At 40.8% G+C, this 25,167-nt stretch overlaps 1 protein-coding gene across 4 annotated transcripts in view; it reads left to right on the top strand.

The window, feature by feature from the left end:
* The window catches only part of MALRD1 (MAM and LDL receptor class A domain containing 1), a 2,533,556-nt gene that overhangs the window by 403,663 nt on the left and 2,104,726 nt on the right, over window positions 1-25,167 (top strand). For all 4 annotated transcript variants that reach the window (XM_085630825.1, XM_085630827.1, XM_085630826.1 and 1 more), the window contains exon 7: window positions 11,284-11,441. In XM_085630825.1, coding sequence (XP_085486951.1) covers window positions 11,284-11,441 — 158 coding nt within the window. The remainder of the gene's footprint in view (window positions 1-11,283; window positions 11,442-25,167) is intronic.

Raw genomic sequence — 25,167 nt, 5'->3', positions numbered from 1 at the left:
GCAGTGCTGGAAGGGGGCAGCCACAGGGACAGAGCAGTGGCAACTGCAGGATGAAGAGGCAATGATAAATAGGGAACAAGGGAAATACAGATATGAAAAAGAGAAATACAGAAGAAAATAGCAAATGAAAAATGCTAGGAGAGCAGATGAGATGAGAAATAACAGGAAAACAGGAATGCAAGACAGACTCACCACTGGACCACCAGAGATAAGGTGCAGACAGGGGCCTGTGGGTGAAGGAGGGACATGAGACCTGGAGTGCAGAGGGGCAACAGCTGCCAGGTAAAGCTGGGTGGTGGGGTAGCAACAGATGCTGTCAACAAGGTCAGGGCATATTGGATACTGTCCTGCTGTGATAGATTGCTCTCTAGAGGAAGAGCACAACAAAAGAGTGGGCACTTGAAAGAGAGCAAAACCCAGATCACAAACTTCAAAGACAGTGCCACTAAATGACAAGAGTCACTGAAAGTGGATTAGAAAAAACTGGAGCTTGAGACCCCCAAATTGTCAAACTGAAGATGTACATCTTGCTCTCCTCCTTCCTGGCTGATAGAACGCAGGTGGGTAAATAGACATAATATCGAAAAAAAAATATCGAGTGGACAGAATATCGAGTTTTAAATATAGAATGGACAGAATATCGAATTGCCAAAATATAGTGGTGAAGAATATCGAAAAACAGGTAAGAAATATCGATTGCAATAATATAGAAGTAAGTAATATCGACAGTCATAATATAGTTGTTAAAAATATCGATTTTTTTATAGTGTTTTAAGTGTTAGTATATGTGTTAAAAGTATGTATTAATATTGTAATGTATGTTAGAATATTTTTAAAGTAATGAATTTTATGTTATTTTATTTTTGTGTAATTTAATTCCGTAGCGGGTTGTGGGTTTATAGGGGAGTAGGGTGGGAAGTAATTTAATTATAGTACATTAAATAATAATTTATAGGTATTATTAAATATTTTTAATTTAATTTTGCGTTTTACTTCTGTAGCGGGTTGTGGGTTTATAGGGGAATAGGGTGGGAAGTAATTTAATTGTTATTAGTTAATTATTAATTGGTATTGAAAATTAATTAGTGGTTGATTAATTATTAATTGGTAAATAATTTGTATTAATTGGTAATTAATTTGTATTAATTGTTTAATTGATAATTATGTTAATTGTATTCATTTAATATTTGTAGCGGGTAGTGTGTTTATAGGGGAATATGGTGGGAAGTAATATAATTGTAAATAATTAATTATTTAATTGATGTGTGTATATTGTTAATTAATATATCTTTAATTTAATTTAGCGTTTTACTTCTGTAGCTGGTTGTGGGTTTATAGGGGAATAGGGTGGGAAGTAATTTAATTGTTATTAGTTAATTATTAATTGGTATTGAAAATTAATTGGTTGTTGATTAATTATTAATTGGTAAATAATTTGTATTAATTGGTAATTAAATTGTATTAATTGTTTAATTGATAATTATGTTAATTGTATTCATTTAATATTTGTAGCGGGTAGTGTGTTTATAGGGGAATATGGTGGGAAGTAATATAATTGTAAAAAATTAATTATTTAAATAATTTGTGTATATCGTTAGTCAATATATTATTAATTAATGATTAATTGGTATTATTAGCATTTATTAATGTTTATCGAAAAACAATTGGTTGTTAATTAATTATTAATAAGTAATTAATTAAACAAAAATATATTGGTATTTATAAATAATCAATTATTAAATCTTGTGTGATTGGTAATTAATTGTAATACTTGTTTTGGTATTAATAATGAATTCATTTAAAAAAAAATATTAATTTATTATTTTCCCTACTTTTACACTTACTTGAGTGGGAATATTAATTTTTACCCCTACGCTATCCAATGCTTTCCCTATTATTGCACTCTCTGGAGTGTGAATAGTAATTTTTACCCTACCGCTATCCAACGCTTTCCCTACTGTTGCACTCTCTGGAGTGGGAATAGTAATTCTTACCCTACCGCTATCCAACGCTTTCCCTACTGCTGCACTCTCTGGAGTGGGAATAGTAATTTTTATCCCTACGCTATCCGATGCTTTCCCTACTGTTGCACTCTCTGGAGTGGGAATAGTAATTTTTACCCCAACGCTATCCAACGCTTTCCCTACTGTTGCACTCACTGGAGTGGGAATAGTAAATTTGACCCTCCCGCTATCCAACGCTTTCCCTACTGTTGCACTCTCTGGAGTGGGAATAGTAATTTGTATCCCTACGCTATCCAACGCTTCCCCTACTGTTGCACTCTTTGGAGTGGGAATAGTAATTTTTACCCCTACGCCATTTGACGTTTTCTCTACTGTTGTAACCACTGGAGTGGGAATAGTAAATTTTGAACTCCCGCTATCCAACGCTTTCCCTACTGTTGCACTCTCTGGAGTGGGAATAGTAATTTTTATCCCTACGCTATCCAACGCTTTCCCTACTGTTGCACTCTCTGGAGTGGGAATAGTAATTTTTACCCCTACGCTATCCAACGCTTTCCCTACTGTTGCACTCACTGGAGTGGGAATAGTAAATTTTACTCTCCTGCTATCCAACACTTTCCCTACTGTTGCATTCCCTGGAGTGGGAATAGTAATTTTTGCCCCTACGCTATCCAATATTTTCCCTATTATTGCACTCTCTGGAGTGGGAATAGTAATTTTTTCCCTCCCGCTATCCAACGCTTTCCGTACTGTTGCATTCTCTGGAGTGAGAATAGTAATTTTTACCCTCCCGCTATCCAATGCTTTCCCTACTGTTGCATTCTCTGGAGTGGGAATAGTAATTTTTACCCTACCGCTATCCAACGCTTTCCCTACTGTTGCACTCACTGGAGTGGGAATAGTAAATTTGACACTCCCGCTATCCAACGCTTTCCCTACTGTTACACTCTCTGGAGTGGGAATAGTAATTTTTATCCCTACGCTATCCAATGCTTTCCCTACTGTTGCACTCTCTGGAGTGGGAATAGTAATTTTTACCCCTACGCTATCCAACGCTTTCCCTACTGTTGCACTCACTGGAGTGGGAATAGTAAATTTGACACTCCCGCTATCCAACGCTTTCCCTACTGTTGCACTCTCTGGAGTGGGAATAGTAATTTTTACCCCTACGCTATCCAATGATTTCCCTATTATTGCACTCTCTGGAGTGGGAATAGTAATTTTTACCCCTACACTATCCAACGCTTTCCCTACTGTTGCACTCACTGGAGTGGGAATAGTAAATTTTACTCTCCCGCTATCCAACACTTTCCCTACTGTTGCATTCTCTGGAGTGGGAATAGTAATTTTTACCCCTACGCTATCCAATACTTTCCCTATTATTGCACTCTCTGGAGTGGGAATAGTAATTTTTTCGCTCCCGCTATCCAACGCTTTCCGTACTGTTGCATTCTCTGGAGTGGGAATAGTAATTTTTACCCTCCCGCTATCCAACGCTTTCCCTACTATTGCACTTACTGGAGTGGTAATAGTACATTTTACCCGCCCGCTATCCTACGCAGAAAATATTGAATATTTTTAATAAATATTACGTTAATATATGTATTAATTATTTTTTTTACTTACATTAATTATTTATTAATATTAATGTTATTTTAGTATTTTTAAGTATGTGTCAGTTAATTATATGTATTATTTCATTAATTTTACATTACTTTTAAAACATTTAAAAAATTCGATATTTTGACTAACTATATTATTTACAACGATATTTTGGATTCTATATTTTTGTACTTTCCTGTTTGGAGATAGGGAGTCGATATTTTGGTATTCTATATTTTGGCATCGATATTTTTGTAAGTCTATATTTTTGTAGTCGATATTATGTCAGTGATCCCGCAGGTGGTAACACTGGGGCCATACCAATCGGCCAAGCTGTCACTTCCGTGTGGGGTTCCTCAAGGCTCATCCCTTAGTCCGACACTATTTAACATCTATGTGTCGGACCTTGCTTGTGTAATCAAAGCATACGGGATGAGCCTAACCTCATATGCTGATGACACGCAACTGGTGTTGGCCATTCAAGGTGATGGGCTGGAGGTGGCAGAGCGCTTCCAAAATGGAATGATGGCGATTGGAGAGTGGATGGCAGGTAACTGCCTGAAGCTCAACTCCCATAAAACGGAGGTGGTCATCTTTGGACCCCTCTCCCCGATTTGGTCTGTATCCTGGTGGCCACCAGCCTTCGGTACCCCTCCTAGCCCGACCCCTAAGGTCAGGAATTTGGGAGTAACTTTTGATGATCATCTCAACTTCATGGCACACGCGAATAAAGGAGCAGCCACAGCCCATCATAAACTTAGAATTATAAGGAAAATCATCCCTTTTCTACCGGATGCTGCTGCCAAAACACTGGTCAGTTCCTTAGTACTTTCATCCTTAGACTACTGCAATGCACTTTTTCTAAATGCCCAAGCAAACTGCAGACAATACAGAATGCAGCAGCACGTCTGCTGTCTAGAACACCCAAGTTTGCACCCATTTCTGATACTATAAGGACATACCACTGGTTGACGATCCAAAACAGGATCAAGTTTAAATCACTCTGCATAGTCTACAAGGCACTTCACGATCAAGGACCACGCCCCCTCAAGGACCAGCTTATACCCTATAAACCGGTCAGATAGCTTCGATCCATAACTCTCAACCAATTAGTGGTTCCACGTTCCAAAACAGTCTCCTGGGGTGACCGCCGATTTTCAGCTGCGGCTCCTAAGATATGGAATACTTTGCCACAACATATCAGAACCAGCCCCTCACTTTTGCAGTTTCGGAAGAAACTAAAAACCTGGCTGTTTAACCAGTGACACTGCCCATGATCTTCCGAAGTTATCCATATCTTGGGGAAAGATAGCTGTATAGTCTAGCGCCGAGACGCCTACGGGTATTCGCTCGCGCTCAATAAATGTTATAAATAAATAAATAAATAAATACATCACTGTGGGGAGCTCAGCAGTATTTCTGCCAGTCTCCCATGCTGACTGAAAGGACGTTACCAAGGAGAGTGAAGTACTCATGTTTGGAGCCTGCAATGCCGGCTTTTGTCGGACCCAAGACCAGTGGATCCAGTGAGGTGTAGATCGCTTGCAGGGAGCAAGGTCCAGTAGGGATCCCGTTGCATGGATTGTGGGAGCAGGGTGGGAGATTCTGGTATGTCAGGATCAATGCACCAATTGGATTGCTGGCTCATGTGTCTAAGTCTGTGAGCCCCTTGCCAGGTGGTGGCCATGAGGAAAAAAGTAATGGTTGCAACGCATGGTGCTGCATTGTGAGAGAAGGAGGGCCATCATCCAACACAACACTGTGACTCAAAGTGGTCTGTATTAGTATTTGTGCTACCCGTGACCCCCGTATTGCAGGTGGAGGCCGCAGTGAAGAGAGGGGACCATCACCCTGTACATACTGCTATGACACAGGAACAGTGACGGAGGAAGAAGGCTGTCACCCTGAATCCACGTGCAGCCTAGAAGACACCGCAGGCCATAACCTGTGAAGAGTGAGAGCAACTACTTCAACTTCCTCGCCTGGGAGCATTGGAGACCTGCACCTGGATCCCACAAACGTCTTACCATATCAGAGGACCACCAATGATGGCAACTGTCACAACTGAATCTTCCCAGCTTCTGAACACAGGTTGGCAAGGTGCACCCGGGGACTTTGAATTGGGTTGGCAGGCACTTAGGAATTTGCTCTGATTGACGTGCTCCAGCGTGGGTACTTGAGAATCTTTTCAACAGACTTCCTGTAGAACTTCTGAGACTTGAATGTCTTAGTGGGCCTAGCTTAGATGTCGCCTCACTTGAATGGGAAATAACCACCCGCCATAAGCGGGGAAGTGGGTGGGTCTTGAAAGATGACCTGGGTAATGCTAGTGGACTTACCTCAAGAAGGCTGTGCATGTCATTAGCAGCGGGATGTATTGTACTTTGTGTAGTAGATAAATACTTCTTTTTATATGAAAGCAAGTATTTGGCAGGACAATCATTTATTGGGATTGCCTGATGTGTTTTGAGTTTTGAATTACTGCCCACCTTACACCTACCTCCTTCCTAGAGAAGCTTTGTAATGCTTGACCTGCACTACCACCAAGTCAAATGCTGTAGGGGTACCTGGCCCAGGTGCTCAGACTCCATAATAGGCCGCTCCCCAGGACATCACGAGTAAAAGACCTCAACCACCACGGCTGGGCCCGGTAAAGCCCTCTGAAAGGGGTTTGGCAACAGATGTTCTGTGGCCGTACACTCATGGAATATAACTAGTAACATTCTACATAAGTTGTTCTGTGGGCTGATCCAAAATGCGAATGGCACTTCAACTAATCAATATCTGAAGAGGTGAGGCCGAAAGCAACTCTGTAAATGAATTAATATTAATATCACAAGTGCTTTTAATTTGCCTAATTGCAATAGCTTGGAAGGCACTTAAAGGTGTCAGGCTAGACATAGAAATGACACGAATTCCCATCAAAGACGGACGAAATAAACAGTGTGGGTGACCGTAGTGAGTGCAAGTCATCACAGAGATTACAAAATTACTCTTACTTTTTCTAGGTTGTATGGGAATTAAGCATTTTTTATTTTAGATTTCTTATGCATTAACGTCTCAAATCACACATTTTCTGCTGATTTGCACGTCAGCATAAAACCAATGGGGCTTATTTACAAGCTTCTTGCGCCACTTTGCATCACTTTTCCCATGTTAAAAGTGACGCAACAGTGGCGCAAGGGGCTTGTAAATCTGCCCCAATACATTTCGCTTTTGTGTATTCTATTGCGGCCCTGAAGCTCTGGGTGCTAAACATTTTCTGCAGTCTGTTCTATATGGGGTTGTCCACTTTAGTGGCACTTCATTGGGCAGTATATTATAACAATTATATTAAAGCAATTGTCTTCCTACCCAGTGAAACTAGAAAAGATCTTAACTTTATTGATGCAATAAAATTGGTCTACAATGAAGCAAATTGGTTTTGTGTAATGCGTTTTTCTGTGTACAATGTACCTATGTGAACATTAATAGAATTGCATTTGCTACTTTAAATTATGTGACCTATACCACCGTACCCTACCTCGAATTCATTGACCTTTTCAGTATTCACTGCTTCCATTGACTACCCAATGAAAAGTTGTCAAATTTATATAAACCGTAGACAGGCGCCAAGCAGCTTTCCTATGCGAAACGTGAAAGGTCAAGAAAACACAGTAGAATATAATAGTTTTTTTTGTTGAAATATTTATAGCAGAGGCATTTATACATGTAAATGAAAAATACAAGTACAATTCTTCAACCACTGTGCAGCACTAACTAGTCCTATATTTCTAAAGTGTGATCAAGGTTTTCGAACATCTTATAGGCAGAATCAATTAAAAAAAGAGAGCGACACAATAGTTCACTAATACTGTAGACTGAGCTTTAATTGTAAACCATGTTTTACGGATGCAAAGTTACAGATCGGACACAATTGTCGTAATCATCCTTTTGCTCATCTGAAAGGATCAAAGGGGGATATGTACAATGAAGTGGCGGAGCGTGTCGTTAGCCTCCTGGGCTTAACGACACGCTCCGCCACTTCAGAAACACAAGGTTGCACCATATTTACAAGAATGTGGTGCAGCCTTGCGTTTTACCCTGCGATGGCTCTAAGTTTAACAACTTAGCGCCAACACAGGCACGTTTGCACCAGAGTGCAAGGGTTTCTGCTTGCGGGGGAGGATTTTTTATGTGCAGGAAGGTGTCCCTTCCTGCACATAAACAATCCTACAATGCAATTTTTTTAACTTTCATGTGTGCTGCTTCACACATGCCTCCCACAAAGAGCAGCAGCAGCGCATTTTCACTTATGTACAAACCATTCCTCTCCGCCTTGGAGGTGGAAGGTGCACCCAAGACTTTAGCCCTCACCCCACAAATGCCGGAGAGGAAGTTCCCACCGCACATCCCATTTATAGGATTGTTGGCTGTTGACGCTGCAGTAATGTAAACCGCTTGATGATGCCTGCTGTCCGAAAGCATAAAACATCACCCTCTATTGTAATAAACGCAGTGTTATGGAAACTCAACGTATCTAGAGCATGCATGGACCAACAAGGAGAGGATTCCAGGAGTCATGTTGTGGAATTTTCTTGTTCCTGTGGAGGATCTTTAAAATAAAACTATTAAAATATACTGTGTAAGATTCACAATAGTTTCTATGCCAATCAACAATTCAGAAGCCAACAGCAATGTGCTCATCTACTACAAAAGTGCTGCTCGTGTGAAAATGAAGTAGGCACCATGATTTGCCCCTAGTCTAAATTTGCTCTTTTTTGTTGGCCAAAAGTTATTGCATTCCTCAGTTCCAAAAATGCTTCCACATGGGTGCTCCCCCTGTCCTACCCCTCCTGCAGGATTCCTGAACCGGCAGAGCTCCAGCAGGGGAAGGCTCAGGGCGAACATGATACATGTGACCCATGCCTTCAATGAGTAACAAAGTGCATCCCCGAGCACGGACGCTGTAGTTCATGCCTGCAAACCCATCTCTAAATAAAGGCTGGGAATGGGATAGTTCACATTTCTTTAGCTTGGTCCTTTAAAGGCCTGCCAGAGAAATGTTTTTCTATGCGGACGCAAGTGAAGGGAGAGTGGCGCCTGCTGACACCAGTAAGCTCGTTTCCATCTTTCTCCTGTGTGGCTCATATATTTTTAGTTATTTTTTGTTTTTCTATTTTATCAGCAAAACAAACATATGCGCCTTAGCAAATAACAAAATGGAATAAATAAACTATCTTATCTGTGTACACAGTAGTTATTTGAAAGTTATTAAAGAAATATAAGACGCCATAAGCTACTTGGCCTAAACCACCATAAATATGATAATTCATTGGCCTTTTAAGAAGGGATCGTTTGTGCTGACTACCAATAAAATGTTGCAGACAGGTTAAATAGCCAAAACACAATAACTCACTGAGCAGCAATAAAGACCCCTAAATTTGCATTTACAAAAAGTTAAATAGAGGTCAACACAAAGGGCGAGGGCTAGAGCAGTTTCTGTGGCTCTCTTTAAAGGAGAGAACCAGGGGCGGCTTCTCCGCTAAGGCGGAGGAGCTTCGCCCCACTGCTCTCAGAGCAGTAAAAAGGAAAAATGAAATGCTAATAACATCATTATTATCATTTAATTTTTTGTAGCTATGGGACTGAGTTAGGGCGAGGTGGGGCTGGTGATACATGGGTAGGAGTGATTAATGCACTTAAGTGCGCATGATGGTTTGGCCGGCCATCTTGGGACTGCCAAACAGTCATGCAGACTTAGCATGTTCTCCACCAAGCTGTAATACACAGCCTGGGTGGAGAACATGTACAGGCTTCCAGTCCCCATCTGAGCGCCAAACCATGTTAATCAGACCAATCACAGTGCTACATTGCAGCACTATGAATAGCTCAGGGGAGCCAGTGCCCTTCCTGCTTCTGGGACTCATCAGGAAGCAAAGCAATGAGAGACAATGGCGGTGAGGAGGTAAGTGGTTTTTTTTAAATATATGATTCCCCCATCATGCCCTCCCCTACCACCCCTACGGCCCCGTTCCATTCCAGCAGCCACTGGTGAAAACTCAAAAATGACTTTCTGGGAGTCGGTATAGAAATACCAAGTAGTGACAAAAATGTAAATTAAAAAAAAGAATTATCAACTTTCCTAAATGAGGAGATCTGCAACTGCAATTACACCCTCTTCTGCAACCCTATGGAACCATACGAGACCTAGTTGCCATATACAAGGGATCACCACCAAGAACAACCTGATGAAGCCTTTCAAACTGTACAGAAGCAGTGTAGGGCGCCCACCCAAGACCCGGCTGAACTGGCGAGATTAGATGTACCTACAATCTGTAGTGTCTTGTATACTACACAGGGCGGGAACCCTAATGTCCCTAATGAACTCCATAGTCTAGTGTTGTAAGTGATTAAGTGTGGTTAATAAAATTCATGATGCAGTTGGCGTCAGTAACCAGTTCCACTCTTAAAAATAAAGACATGCAATACCGAGCTCCGTGTGTGGTATAATTCATTTACATTCTTCCAGTCTGGGGTACCCAAGTGAGTGAAAGATGTGTGAAAGCATATTTGTTGTGCGTTTCTTAGAAAATAAAAGATGCTCTCCAGATAGCAAATATGTTCTACTCCAGTAAGAAAAGCTGTGATTGACACATTGTAGCCACATTTTATGTTCACATTTCCAGTTGCTTTACAAATGTGATTAAATCATGATCGGGAAAAAAAAACCTGAATTTATGCTTTTTTTTTTTTGTTAATTGTGTACAGAAACTACAGTTATCTTCACTACTTTAATATACTGGGAGCAAAAGATTTATGCTGAAGTAGATATCTAGGGGCTTATTTACAAACCCTTGAGCCGCCGGTGTATCACGTTGCATGGCTCAATCTGCTGTGTGTTATTTACAAGCACACGTAAAGTCCCCCGGCGTGGTTTTACGTGTGCTTGTAAATATCGCCACTTTACATGCAACACTTTGCATGTTAGGGGTGTGATATGGGTGTTGCTGTGGGTGTTCTCACGCAACACCCATGTCCACTGATGCATTTCCAGATTTATGAGCAATCGTATACCTGGAAATGCGTCAGAATGCTACGCCCCTACAGGGGTGACGTAATTAGGCGCAACGAGGAGAATGTTTTAATTTCTCCACTTTTTTCCTTCTTTGAATGCATGCTGTATTCTACAGCACGCATTGGAAGAGGAAATCACCTCAATTGACTGTTTTTGTGCAGTAAGGTGCTTCCTTCCATGGTGCAAGGGTGTCTGCGCCGGCGCATTGCAGCAGTTTGTGCGCTGGTGCAGGGAGAAGCACAGATATGTGACATGTTGTAAATATGTTGCATCCCTGTGGTTCGAAACTAATGCAGAGCCGTGCAGCAAAATGACTTGTGGCTCCGCGCTGCGTTATTTTCTCATAATTAGGGCCCCAGGAGCTTTTCTGGAAGGAGTTTTTAGAGCAATACTTGGGTTTTCCGACCAAACAGATTTATGACGCACTTTAGATTGTATGAGATGCACTGAATTGATGTACAAATGAAGTGAAATGCATAACAAATTATACATAATACCATCTAAATTATTGAAAAACTCAAGAAATTGTTTGCATACATGTTTACGTAGGAATGCAAGTTGAACTATCTGAGTTATCCTCTGCGTTTCAATACTCGCTCCCATAAAGTGAACAGACAACAAGTAACCACATTTTACTTGACTTTATTGGATTTATTTTAGGTCATTACATGTGGATCGGTGCAGACAATGCTACATTGAACAAAAGTGGTTTCCTGAGTAGCTCCTCGTGCTGCAGTTCTGGAGTAAATTGCAATTTTCAGTTTTTCTACTACATTTCAGAGAAACACAGTTTGAGACTGACTGCTTCTATAAATAAGGTAATTCAAAGCATGCACACATTCAAATTGGCAAAAACATTAATATATATGCTGTTACCAAGAATATTAAAGAGGTGTAGTTTATCCAACTACAACATACATTTTTCAAAAATTGCAGTTGTTTATTTTCCTTACATTGTAACTCCTGAAAACTCTCTTCAAATCTTCAGGAATCCTATTCGTTTCAAGCAAACCAATTCAGAGAAAGGGCCTTATTTAGAATGTAATGGATGGAGGGCATCTTCCAAAAAGTGGTTGGTGTTCTGTCTGCCTTATTATGAGTGTATAGTGCCCTCTACATAGGGCGGACAAAACATCTGACACTTTTGGCAGATGCCCAGTAAACTATTAATGAGGGCCAAAATCTGAAAACATAGGACTTCCTAAAAGGCCATAGTTTGGAAGCAAGTGAATATTTACTCGGCCAAGTCATGTGCCGAACTGGGAAACCCCTGAAGAAAAGAGTTTCTCGGATGTTCAGTCAAAGGTTAGTAAGGCAACTGGAGTGTCGCGTATTTCGTATGGTTTGTAGAGCTGCCCAATTTATAGAGCACATTCCAATAATTCTTTAACTGCCTAAGAGCCCCATAGGTTTGTGAATGTTGTGTATTTCTTAGCTTTGTGATCATTATTGCATGACAATCTAATAGTATGCTTTTAGTTTTCACATTCACATACTAGTATTTTGTGTTTTGGGCTGTGTTTAATGCCACTGTAGTGCTGAACTTTCTATCATATTGCATCACAAGTAAGGTTGACATTGTTCCCACAATGGCTATACATAAGAGCATTGTTGTTAACACTCTTAGGGAGATGAACATGCTGACTCCTGGGGAACTTGTCTTTCTGTGAAGGTTAAAGACTGAAAAGGTTGTGGCTTCTAAGAAATATAAACCGTCCAAGTAGGCAGCCCCGGGAGGTCTGCGCTTGACTTTCAGGTAGCCATTAATAATGTGGACTACTCAGTACTGAAAACTGTTTACCAGGTCCTGACAAAAAGGGGATTCATCTAATGTATTCATGTATCATTTGGCCTGTATTCATAATGTATATGCGTTGATCCTTTAGAATAACTTAATTTATTTTGAATTCTTCAAATAGTTTGCATATGCTTTCTATGACATTGAAAAAAGTCTCATAAAATAAAGTTTTATATTTCTTGCATGTGCTTCATTGGGGGAAAAATAAACAGACCCCACCAAAAATCTTGTGTCTGCGTTAGGCATTATTGTCTTTGCTATAATTACTCATTCCTTGGTTTTTCCTCCCCCCTTTCCCTTTCCCTTTCCTTCCCTTGGAACATTCCTATTCCAACTGTCAGACTGAAGATTCTAAACAGTTGGCATTCAGGGGATTGAAATTTGTGATGGTGTCGACCTGTAAATAAAGCTCTTCTCTTCAGTATTCCTGTTCTGTTTCAAATATAAACCTTCTCTGGGTTAGTTCACTAGAGATTTGTTGGACATCTGTCCCTTTTCTACAACCTGAATGGTAATTTGGTCATCAGGCTTGTTAGACCTGACACCTTGGGGTGGTCTTCCCCAACCTTTTGCCTGCCTTCTTCCATTTTTCTGACCTAGATTTTGCTGGCTTTAGGACTCTGCACACTATGCCACTGCTAACCAGTCCCCAACTGCTTGTGCTCTCTCCCCTAAACATGGTAATATTGGTTCATCCCCAACTGACATATTTAATTTACACATAAGTCCCTAGTAAAAAGTGCACTTCATGTACCCAGGGCCTGCAAGATAAATTCTACTAGTGGGCCTGCAGCACTGATTATGCCACATCATAAGTAGCCCTTAATCACACTGCCTTGTCGCCCTGGCATGTAAACCCTCTTGCTAGGCATAAACCTTCCCTTTTTGTACTTACAAGTCGCCCCTAAGGTAGGACCTGTATAACCCACGGGCAGGATGTAGTGTATTTAAAAGACAGGACATGTACTTTTAAACTTTACATGTCTTGGTAGTGAAAAACTCTCAATTTTGTTTTTCACCACTACAAGGCCTAATTCTTCAATAAGATAACATTGGAATTATTTTATTACAACTTTTAATTGTAACTCCTAATTGTGAAGAGAGAGACTTTTCAAGTTTAGTGTCACTGAACTCACAATCTGAAATCACAACTTATGGAGAAGTTGTATTTTAAATTCCAGTTTAGCAAATGCCACTTTTAGAAAGTTAACAGACAGTACTGACGTTACTTCACAACAATAGTACTTTACATTCATGGTCACAAAACACAATTAGTGTGATCACCATTTATTTGCATCATTATTCATTAAAACCAATATTGTTATATCTGTCATAGACACAGGAACAAACAGACAACAATCATCACTTCCAAAAGTACTTTTTGACAATTCACATAACATGAAACAATGCATAACAGTTTTTTTAACACTGAATTGATATACATTTTCATACATAAACAGTTCTTTATTTGAACACCATAAGGCGCCTGTTTTCTAGCATAAGTAAGGGCCCCAATTTAATGGACAAAGACCAGGAGATTGAATCATTGTAATGTCACCAAAGGCAAAATACTGATACCAGAAAGTTGTGAATTGTTCCAATAAGCGTGGCCCTGTGTCCAAAAGATCATTTTTGCTGACACTCTCTCGTTTATTTAGCTGTTGACGCATTTTGAATCCGAACAAGAGTTTGAGTTCCCTTCTTGGGTTGACAGCTGAATAAACCATCTACATAATAATGGTCTAGCACTGCATCATGTCCTACTTATAAACTATTATCATACTGTTTACAAATAGAGACATTAATGGGTTCCCTCAATGCATTATTATTCTAGAATTCGATGTCTAATATTGCATTGGACCTTTAACCAACTTTGTTTATTTGTGACGCTTATAGTATTACCAAATATTAGAACGGGCGTTTGGAAAGCGGGGGAAGTGATTTTCAATGGGGTGAGTTCTCAGAGGTAGTCAGGGAGTGATTTTGCTTCGGATGCAAGTAGTTAGTGCTGCTGCACACTTCTAGGGTTTTAAATTTTATCCTGGCCTTTAATGAGTATAGTTGTTAAAGGACTGCGGCTTTTAAGCAAATTGATATAATTGTATCTACATTTTGTATAAATTTCAGCCAAGTTAGAAGTTTCACGAGAAGCCAACACAGACAACAGTCATGTTTGTCTTTAAAAGCTGTGCCCACTAGAGAGCATAAAGTTCTGCAGTTTTCTACCAAAATAATTTTTTCAGCTGAGGAAAATGAATCTATTTTTCACTGTTGCAAATGGGAACATACTTAACAATCGAAGTAGAGTTCTTGGTTATTGGGTGAAAGTGCAAAGGTAACAAATGGATTAAGTAGCAGGTGAGGTTTGGCAGTGAATGGGAACGGTTAGTATGCTGTGAGCTTTTTAAGAGATTTTTATATTATATTGTTGAGGCAATACATAAAGCATTGAAACCAATCATTCAAATTCAAAAAGTTGTTAAAATTAATTTCTTTTGTACAGGTTTTTTATTCATCTTCATACACGGACATCCAAAAGTGCAACCAAAATGTTTCACCCAAATCTGAACCACATCACTTCACATACCAACAGAACACCAGAAAACTTAAATGGAGAAAGTACCACATCAGTATTTTGGCAGACTCCAAAAGTTAATATAACGACTGGCCTGTACCAGAATTTTGATCAAAATCTTTTTAGTGTGAAGCAAGTAGACAAAAGAGAATCATAAAAAGTACATGTGTGGTATAGAGATAATATAAGCAGCTTTTGTCAAATACATGTATAAAGGTCACATCCTCAATTTATCCTTAAATGATACAACAACAATTCAAGACAGTCAATATTTCAGGAAATTTGAGGGTGCTTATCCTACATATAAACAAATTATAGGAAAGTGTATGAAAAGAATAAATACAATCTGTTTCAATTTAAGCAAATGACAGCTAACTCTTTGTACCCCCATGTACTGTACCTAATCTGAAAGCTCAAATTCACTATATCAAAAAAAGGCGGGCACCTATTTATAATCCTAAAGCCACATTGTGTTACTTCATAAATAATGATTATATATACTTAGCAAAAGCTTGAAATCGATCAGAATATGCCAGAGGAAAAGCCTAGTAAAAATGAAAAAAAAGAATCGATTAAAAGAAAGAAAAAAAGAAAAAGAAGGAATCCTTAACACACATTACAATAAAAACAAAATCCTCTGGACAGACTACGAGCAATAGTCACCCATATATTGCTGCACAATATCTTTCCATAAATCTCATTATAGAAATATTCCATTACAAATCCTCCAGAACTAGAAAGGTCAAACGTAAGCAAAGCAGCAACCATCCATGTATAAGATTGTAAAGTACCAAACAAACAGACAAAGATGCATAAAGACAGGAAATAGGTGAAAACGTGAATGCTTTCCACATCTTTCTAAAAACAGTCCAAGCATCAGCAGACTACAAAATTCAAAAGAGAGGAAACACAATTCCAAAACGGCATAGAAACTATGTGTAGCAAGAACCCAAGAAATAGATAATATACCAAATAAACTCCAGTGTGACTGGAGCAGTACAATACGGTTTCAAAATAACTGAACACTTTTTAAGCGTGTATGCAATCATGAAGGAGAAACAGCAAGAAAAAGATAGTCTTCAACAGGATGAGACAGAGGACAGATAGCAAAAAAAGATTCAGAGAGTGCTGGCCTTATTGTGCCAATTTTAAGTCATTTAAAAAAAATGATGCAACTCACTATCTGAATTAGGTCCCTGTTACACATCTGTTAGCCTGCTAATTTAGCTTCTAACTGGGGCAGGCCAGCATCCTATCACCTCCCCTGGAACCTGGTAGTACCAGGTTTATGCAATGTAATTTAAAATTAGCTTTACTAGCGTCCTTAAAACACACATGCTTAACCAGCGGGTAGGTGGCATCAAGGTTCAAACAAGCTCTACGGTGTTCCTGTATTCTGGACTATAGCTGATGTGCTGTGTTTCCCACATAAATTTGGTCTCAGACATATTTAATCACATAACAACCTAGCATGTCTGGCATAAAGTGCTTGATAGTATAGTTCACTATTGTGTTAAAGCTAAACTCTCTTGTTCTATTCATAGCCAAATGGCACATTTTACAATTGCCACATACAAAGAAACCTGAGGGCTGTTTTAACCAGACTGTATTGTAGTCAGCCGAGGTACTGTGTAGCTATGACAGTGTATTGTGGTCAGCCGAGGCACTGTGTAGCTATGACAGACAATCTCTCTGATGGTTTGACTATGTGTATAGGTGATAGAAGGCTTATCAGAAACTAAAGCGCTCACACCTGATACTCCTTCCAGTAAAGCCCAATGCCTCTTCAAGATCTTAAATATTTCTTGGCTATGCTCGGAATATGTAGTGAGAAAGGAGAGCTGCATTTTGTTTACATTCCTATCTTTGGTACAAGAGTGCTGTTACGGTCAACCATTCTAGCTTTGCAGGAGTCCATATATCCTGGCTAAGAGAGGGGGACGGAACCAAAACATTTATTGATTTCTGCAAACTGATCTTGTGCTCAACAACCTTTGATAAATTTTTCTGATTTCTATGCACAAAAAAGAAAAAAGCAAGGCAGCAGGCATTTCCCATCTATGTAACCAGACTCAGGAACAATATCCCATGTCCGCCAGGACTGCCTCAATGCTGCTCCTATATTAGAAAGATTTGAAGACCCACCTATTTGAATGACACCATGTCACAACACATTAACTGTCCACAAACCAGATACCTCTCCTAGTACTCATTGTCTTCATGATTGCCTTCGACATAGTACAGCACTCTGCTGCCTTTTGGTTAGGTTTGCACTAAAGAAATGCCAAATGCATACATACATACATAGGGAAGAAAAAATTATAACACTGATATTTTTGACGGAATCCAAATTGCCGTCTGGGATATGTTACAGCCTTCTACTCCCAAAATAATACCTAAATAAAGAGACACACAGGGTAAATTTGTTTAACTTTTGTATACTTTTAGATATCTATTGGAACCTGACGTGAGCAGTAAGGCAGGCAGCAACTAAAAGGTGTAAAAGGTAACAATTTGTTATGTACTAAGCTAACACAAATAAAGTTAAAGAAACAATATGCTTAAGGTGTACAACAAAGGTAATTTAAATAGCAGGCATGCATTAGGCATAATGTTCTAAAAATTGTCAAATAGGTCGAGATGCGGAAACATTTTAAGATAAGGAAGTATAAAAAAAAACCTAAGCTTCTTAATGCCAATATAATAGAACAAGCTCCTGAAAGAAATACAAAGAGGATAATTTAAAGACTGATGAGGGCCCCTCCAGTCTGCATGTCAGTGGAGGTGCTTGCCTTTGTCATACCTGCAGAGGACCACCTACATTATTAAGAAATCCCCACGTGCCTGGTAGGGATCGCTACTGTAGGTAGGTCAGGCGTCAAGCACTAAATGACCTCCAAAATTGCTTCTAGGTGCCATTACAGGGATCTAAAGTCCAAGCAAAACAGATATAGCCTGATGTGGAGGAATGAGCTGTTCAAGCTTTTCTTTCAGTACTGAAGTTTTCTGGTGAAAGAATTTGTCCAGCAGCTTTATCCTGTACCCAGGAATATGGCTTCCGTCAGAAGCATGTTATTTGAGGGCAATTTGATGCAAGACCAATTGAGAAAAATGACCCAAGCTGGGAGCCAGTATTTTCCACCAGTTCTGGCTTGATGCAAGGTAGTTAAATGAGAATTGGGTTGTTTGCATTTGTATTATCCTTTATAAAGCTCGGGAACTTTGAGAGTGTTCAAGTTGCACCACTGATAAGCTGTCTCCATTATAATTTCCATGTGGTTGAGCTTGGATCTTCCGGCAAGTTTTTGTGGAAACAGAAGCCTCTAAGTGTAACAATGCACTACCCCAATACAAGTAGTTCAAGCTTAATCTCCTGAGGGTACCTTCAGTTATTTAGTAGATGCCATCAAAAATGAACTCTTACAATTTGCAGAATACTACTGACAAATCCTAATAGTGAAGAAAGCTAACTCGTTACTTTTGCCACTTTTTCTTCCTCTTTCATTAGACTTTAGGAATTTGAACATTTCCTGGTTGTTTTCTGGCTATTAAACGCTATCAGTGGGGAAAAGCAGGAAGTGGCTAGGCAGTGCTCTACAAGATAAGATGCCTTGCTGTTACAGTTCTATTGGAGCCTCAGATCTTGCGCTCACAAGACATGAGCTGGACAAATATTTAAAAAACGCCCTGTGATGAAAAGGTTTTTACCCACTTAAATCCACTCCACAACAGTCAAACTTCTGGCCTTGGTGGTTTCCTCCAATCATATGAAGCAGATGCTAGTCTTTGGATATTGTACATTGTAGTAACCAAGCTGAGGCACAGATTAGCAACTTGGTTAGATGTTTATTTGGCTACATGAAGGACAGAGCAAAGGGTCCAGCTCTGCCAACAGCTCCAGCAAGAATGCCGCTCATTCCTAGGCAACCATACATTCTAGAGTACATTGACATCAGAGTACATCATCACAGTGCTAAAGAATAGTTACATTACAACATACATGTTCCTCCTCGCAAACTGTTGGACCTGGCATCTCATGTATCTCAACCATGTGCTCCAGCATCATGTTTGCCAATTCTCCTGCTGAGGGCTAGGTCTTACAAGGAATAACATGGTCCATCTTTGTTCAGCTCTCTATAACCACTAGGATGGCAGAATGTCTTTGATCTCTTGCTAACCCTGTGATAAAATCCGGACTAATATTCTTCCATGGCTGTTTGGGTGTGGGCAGAGGTTGCAGGAGCCCCCTGGCTTTTGTATGATCGGCTTTAGCTGTGGCACCCACATGACATTCCTGAACCTAGGTTTTTATGTCACTTGCCATCTTTTCCCACCAAAATTGACAACGCACCAACTCTAGGGTTTTGCCGCCCCTGGATGCCCAGCCAGACATGAAGTTTGACAGCACTCAAATACTCTCTCCTGGTTTGCCTTGGTAGGTAGGAAGAGTTGATTTTTATTAAAAGGTGACTCTTGTTTAATCCTTCTTTGAGGGTCTTTACTAGCCCACTCCATCCATTGATTGGGAGAACTGTTCTAACTGTATTCAGGAAATTATCAACCGTAACCACACATAGAACCTTCGAAGGGGGCATTAAAGATTCAATAGGTTTTTCTTTTAGCATACATGTTGAATCTTGTCTTGACAAAGCATCCGCTTTAGGTTTTTCACTCCCTGGTCGAAATGTAACTATAAAATCAAATTTGCAAAAATTGCAACGCATTTGTCGTTGTGATATTTGCCTGACTTCGTTCATATATTGCAGGTTCCTATGGTTGGTATATACAGTTACTGAATGACAAGGCCCCCCCACTACAGATACTGTCTCCATTCGGAAAAAGCCTTTTTTATGGCTAAATCTCTTTTTCTGCCACCGTGTAATTCTGTTCAGCATCACTCAATTTTTTGGACATGTATGCCACTGAGTGTAACTGTTCTATTGTAGTGTCTCTTTGCGACAAGACTGCTCCTATTGCAACATCGGAGGCATCTGCCTCCACTATGTATGGCTCATCCGGTTGAAGATGGGTCAATATCGGGGCTGTGGTAAAGGCTTTTTTCAGATTTTCAAAAGCTTCCTCAGCATCTGGAGTGCAAAGAAAAGTGACCCTCTTTCTCAACAAATGGATTATAGGAGCCACTACACGAAAGAAAGGCTGTATAAACCTTCTATAGTAGTTGGCAAAACCAAGCAAACACCACACATCTCTTGCACACTGTGGTGCCTGCCATTCTTGGATTGCAATATTCTTTCTTTCTGCCCTTCGTCACCCTGAGGGGCTTAGAATCACACCTAGGAATTCCACTTCTCTTACGTAGAACTCACATTTGCTTATCTTGCAATATAAACTATGGTGTCTCAAGCATTGCAGGACCAGTGATACATGAGGAGTATGAACCTCTTCTTTTGGTAAATAAACTAAAATATCATCTATATACACCACAACAAATTGGTCTACAAATTCCTTGAGAACATCGTAAAAAAAAACCTGAAACACCACTGGGGCATTTCAGAGCCCAAACGGCATCACCCGATACTCGAAAAGCCCTTATCTGGTCTTAAATGCCGTCTTCCATTCATCGCCCTCCCTCATTCTTACCAAATGAAATTCTCCTCTTAAGTCTAGCTTTGGATTGATATTGGCGCCCTTCACCTGATCCAGAAGAATGGGTATTAGTGGGAGCGGATATTTATTCCTCACTGTGTTGGTGTTCAGTTTCCTGTAATCAAGACATGTGCAAAGGTAGCCATTCTCTTTGGAAATGAAGAAAAGAGGGGAGGCTGCTGGAGCTCGAGAGGGATGAATAAACCCAATGTCTGTATAGTGGTCTAAGTATTCCCTAATGTGATGTGTTTCAGGTTCTGACAATGCGTATACTCTACAAGAAGGAAGGGTGACTCCAGGGATAAGATCAATCTGATAGTCATAAGTTCTGTGAGGGGGGAGAGCCTCAGCCTTGACTTCACTAAACACATCCTGATATGACTCATATCACTTGGGTAATACCATATCCTTTCCTGCTGCTGTTGCTATCTTAAGTATCCCTCCCACCTCTGCTATTTGAGTTGAAGCAGATCAAATGCAATGAGCGTGACATTAAACAGCCATAAAACTCACCCTCTTCTCTTTCCAGATTATGGTTGGGTTATAGTTCCACAACCATGGCATTCCTAATATTACCCCAGACTGAGGAGCATTGATAATGTTTAATGCGATCTTCTCAGTATGCCATTGAGCTTTTGCCTGTCCTGTCAGAGTCAGAGACACGTTTGTTCCACTGTAGGACCCGAAATTAATGGTTTCCCGTCCACCGCTAGCACTGTTTCTGGTTTAATCACAGGAAGTTGTGATAACCACAATTTCACAACAAGTTCTTTATCGATGAAATAACCCGTAGCTCCTGAGGCAATCATTACCAATATGGGCAAATATCTTTCCTCCTCCTGCAATGTCATGTGTAGCATTATGTGGGATATGTTGCCCTTGTTGATGGTGAGTGATACCGTAGGTACCCTTAAGTCTTCTGTACTTATGTCCTCTCCTGAAAGAGCTATCTTCAGTTCAGGCTCTTTTTTCAGATGGGTAACCGCTACCTTTTTTACTCTACTGGAAGGGGAAGACCCCTTGGACTTTACTGCGCATTCTTTGACAAAATTACCTTTTTTACTGCAGTACATACATTGCCCATTCTGTCTACGGGCCTCTTTTTCTTCTTGGGATAAAGAAGAACGAATGGCACGTAATTCTATAGGTTCAGTCTCTTGTTCCCCACTGAATTCTGGTTGGTGGAAACCCCTGGCATACCTAACAAAAGCTTTGTCCGCTTTTCTTATGTCCAACCCTCTGTCTGACCGTCTATGATCCAATCTGAGTGTCAAATTTATCAGATCACAGTAGGTGGTAGGTTGAGAATTGTTAGACCTGGCACCATTGGCGTAGGTCTCCCTTCCATTTTTTCACTGTTGCCTCCTATGTTTTAGCTGGTCTAGATGCTTTGGGTATTTTGCCACTGCTATTCAGTGCCAAAGTGCACATGCTCCCTATTATTGATGTATTGGATTAGTGACTCCATGATTGGCTTATTTGATTTACTTGTCAGACTCTAGTACAGTGCTCCATGTGTGCCCAGGGCCTGTAAGTCAAATGCTGCCAGTGGGCTTGCAGCACTGGTTGAGCTACCTAAAGAAGCAGCTTATAAAGTGTGGCTCCGTATTGCCATTGCAGAGCCTGTGTGCAGTCTGGGACTTCTATGTTGACTTGGCAAGTGCACCCACTTGCCAGTCCCCAAACCTTCCCTTTTCTATATATCAGTCACCCCTATGGTAGGCCCAAGGGCAGGGTGCATTGTAGGTAAACGGTAGGACATGCCTTGGTGTGTGTGGTATGTCCTGATAGTGAATTACAGCCAATTTTGTTTTTCACTATTGCAAGGCTATCGGTTCCCATAGGCCAGAATGGGCAGTTTGATGATAACATCTTATAATCATAACTGACCCAGGGAACAAGATGGGAAAATAAAGTTTAGTATGTCTGAACTCAGAATGTTAAAATACATCTTTTAGTGTGGGTGATTTTTACATTCTGTGTTTGAAAATACCAGTTTTATAAAGTAGGTATTTTCTTGCCTAACCATCAAGCCTGCCTCTGCTAGGCGTGTGTATTTCATGTCTGGTTTGTGAGTGACAGGGGGCTGGAGAGGGCTTTGGCTCCAGCAGTCCGATGGGTCAGGGCTGGGCTGAATAGGACCTCAATTCAATAGAGAGTAGGGAGCGGAGATTTCCTTTCACTGACCTGAGCCCTCATAGAATAGAGAGTAGGGGGGGGGAGATTTCCATTCAGCTACCTGGGCCAGGTTTGCTCTCAAACAATGCTGTCTCCACCTCCTGCGAGGAAGCTGCTCCCAGGAGAACAGAACTGGTTTGGGCTGGGCACAGACACTCTCTGCCTTCAGAGAACAAAGGATTTACTGGTATGAATATTGGGGCCCAGAACTTTAGATCACTACTGGGAATCAAGACAGACTTTTGTAACGGAGAGAACCAAGGAAGCTGAAGGAGGAAACTGCCCCAGTGCTGGTTGCTGTCTCGGGTTGCCCTGCAGTGGTTACTCATTTCCAGGTAAAGGGAAAAGGAACTTTGTGTACTTTTATCATCTTGAGGAAGATCTCCAAGGGCTTGAACTGAGCTTGCCTCCTGTCTGAAGTCACAGGGACACCAAGACTTCACTACCAGCTCCCCCTGAATTTCCTTGCTGGGAATTCTACCTGCAGAGAGGTGCCTGCTATTGTTCTGGGTACCTCTTGTGACTGCGTGTCGCTGGGAGCTGGAAGCGTGACACATCGAGGAAGAAGCATGTCGCCGCAGCAGTTGTTGCCGTCGCATCGCCGAAGAAGCGTGTCGCTGCCACAGCTGTTCGCTGTCGCATCACAGACAAAGCGTGTCGCATCCCCGTAGAAGTATGTCGCCACCGCAGAGGTTGCTGTTGCATCACCAGAGAAGCCTGTCGCAGGGCCTGTCCCAGCTCAAGAGTTCACCGAGTCGACGCACGGCCATCGGGCTTGCACGTATCGCATCCACGTTGTCGCATCGCATCAAAGACGCCATTTTGTCGCATCGCACCGGATCGTCACATCGCATCGAAGTGCCATCTTGTCGCATAGTCACCGGGCCACAGTAAGAAACGACGCATCAACTCCCCACACAGTAAGGAAGCGACGCATCACCTTCCCTGCGTTGCAGTAAGGAACCGACGCATCCACTCCCCTGAGTGTAAGGAACGGCGCATTAACTTCCCTGCGACCCTTTTGTTTGTATTGCGTGACGCATCCCAGGTACTTTGAGAGTAAAGTGTCGCATTTACCAACTACATTGAACTAAGCTATTTTCTACCATTTTAGAGTCGTATTTTTATTACAGTATCATGGATTTTTGTCGTTTGGTCTTGTGTTAAGTCTAGTAAAGATCACTTATTTTTCTGAACTGGTGTGGTGTCCATTTGTAGTGTTTTCACTGTATTACTGTATGTGTTCACAAATGCTTTACACAATGCCTCTCAGATAAACCTGTCTGCTTGTGCCAAGCTACCAAGGTGGTGAGCAGGGGTTATCCAGAAGTGTACCCCCCTTTCCCTGAGTGGAAGCAAGGGCCCCTACTTGGTCAAAGGTACCTTCCTCTGCCAACTAGAGACCCCCATTTCTAACAAGAATCTATTTGTGCTATCACATCTTTAAGGTAATCTTTTAACCCTTGATAGTATAATGACATTCTCTTTTCTTCAGGCCATGCAGATTCCACTACGAGACGATTAAACGTAGTTAAGTACGTTACCAAATCCTTTTCCCCCTCTTTGAATTCTAATAGTTCTTTGTCCGCATAAAAAGTAGTGGGTCTTCTATCAAAAACTTTCTTGAGCTCCCTTCTAAATTCATTCCAATCAGACACAATTGGGTCATTGATTCTAGCTAATGGAACCGCCCAATTTGCTGCATCTCCTATGAGGTAGGAAATGGCAAACGCTACTCGTGAGTGATTGTTTGGAAATGATGCAGATCTGCAAGAGAAGTGAAGCGTAATTTGGGTCATAAAAACTTGGACCTTGTTGGGGTCACCAGCATATCTTTTCGGGGTGGCTAAAGGGATGCGTGGTGGCATATTGACTTGAATTTGAGGGCTGCTGGATAATCGATCAAATGAGTCTCTATTTTGTCGTACAATCTCTTCTTCCAACTCTGCAGTTTCGGCCTTAGAAGCCACCAGCTCTTGTTAATATAATGCTAATGCCTGGCCATACTCGAGCACGCACTAATCAGGAGGAGGTATAACACGTGGGTCCGTAATTCTGTCAAGAATGGTCTTTTAGACACAGCTCCTCAGGATCAGTACGATGCTCATAAATGGTCCACCCTCAATATCCCCAATTCTGAACATACTTATGCACAGAAGTTTAAAGCGATTGAGTGGGGGAAAAGGGAGTTCAGTAAGGAACGGTAAGGAAGGAGACCTGCATGAAAAAACAAGAAATTGTCTACACAATTTCTGTTACATGATAACTATTCTGAATCACTAAAAACTATACACCTTTCTAAATGCAAGTGCCTGAGAAAAGAAGCCTCCTGCGCAGGGCTTGAACTCAATAACTTCTCATAAGGCAACAAAGAGACTGTAAGACA

This window comes from Triturus cristatus, chromosome 10, assembly GCF_964204655.1.
Source record: "Triturus cristatus chromosome 10, aTriCri1.1, whole genome shotgun sequence".
Lineage (NCBI taxonomy): Eukaryota > Metazoa > Chordata > Amphibia > Caudata > Salamandridae > Triturus > Triturus cristatus.
Note: the sequence above shows the minus strand (reverse complement) of the source record. Positions and strands in the feature narration are given on the sequence as shown.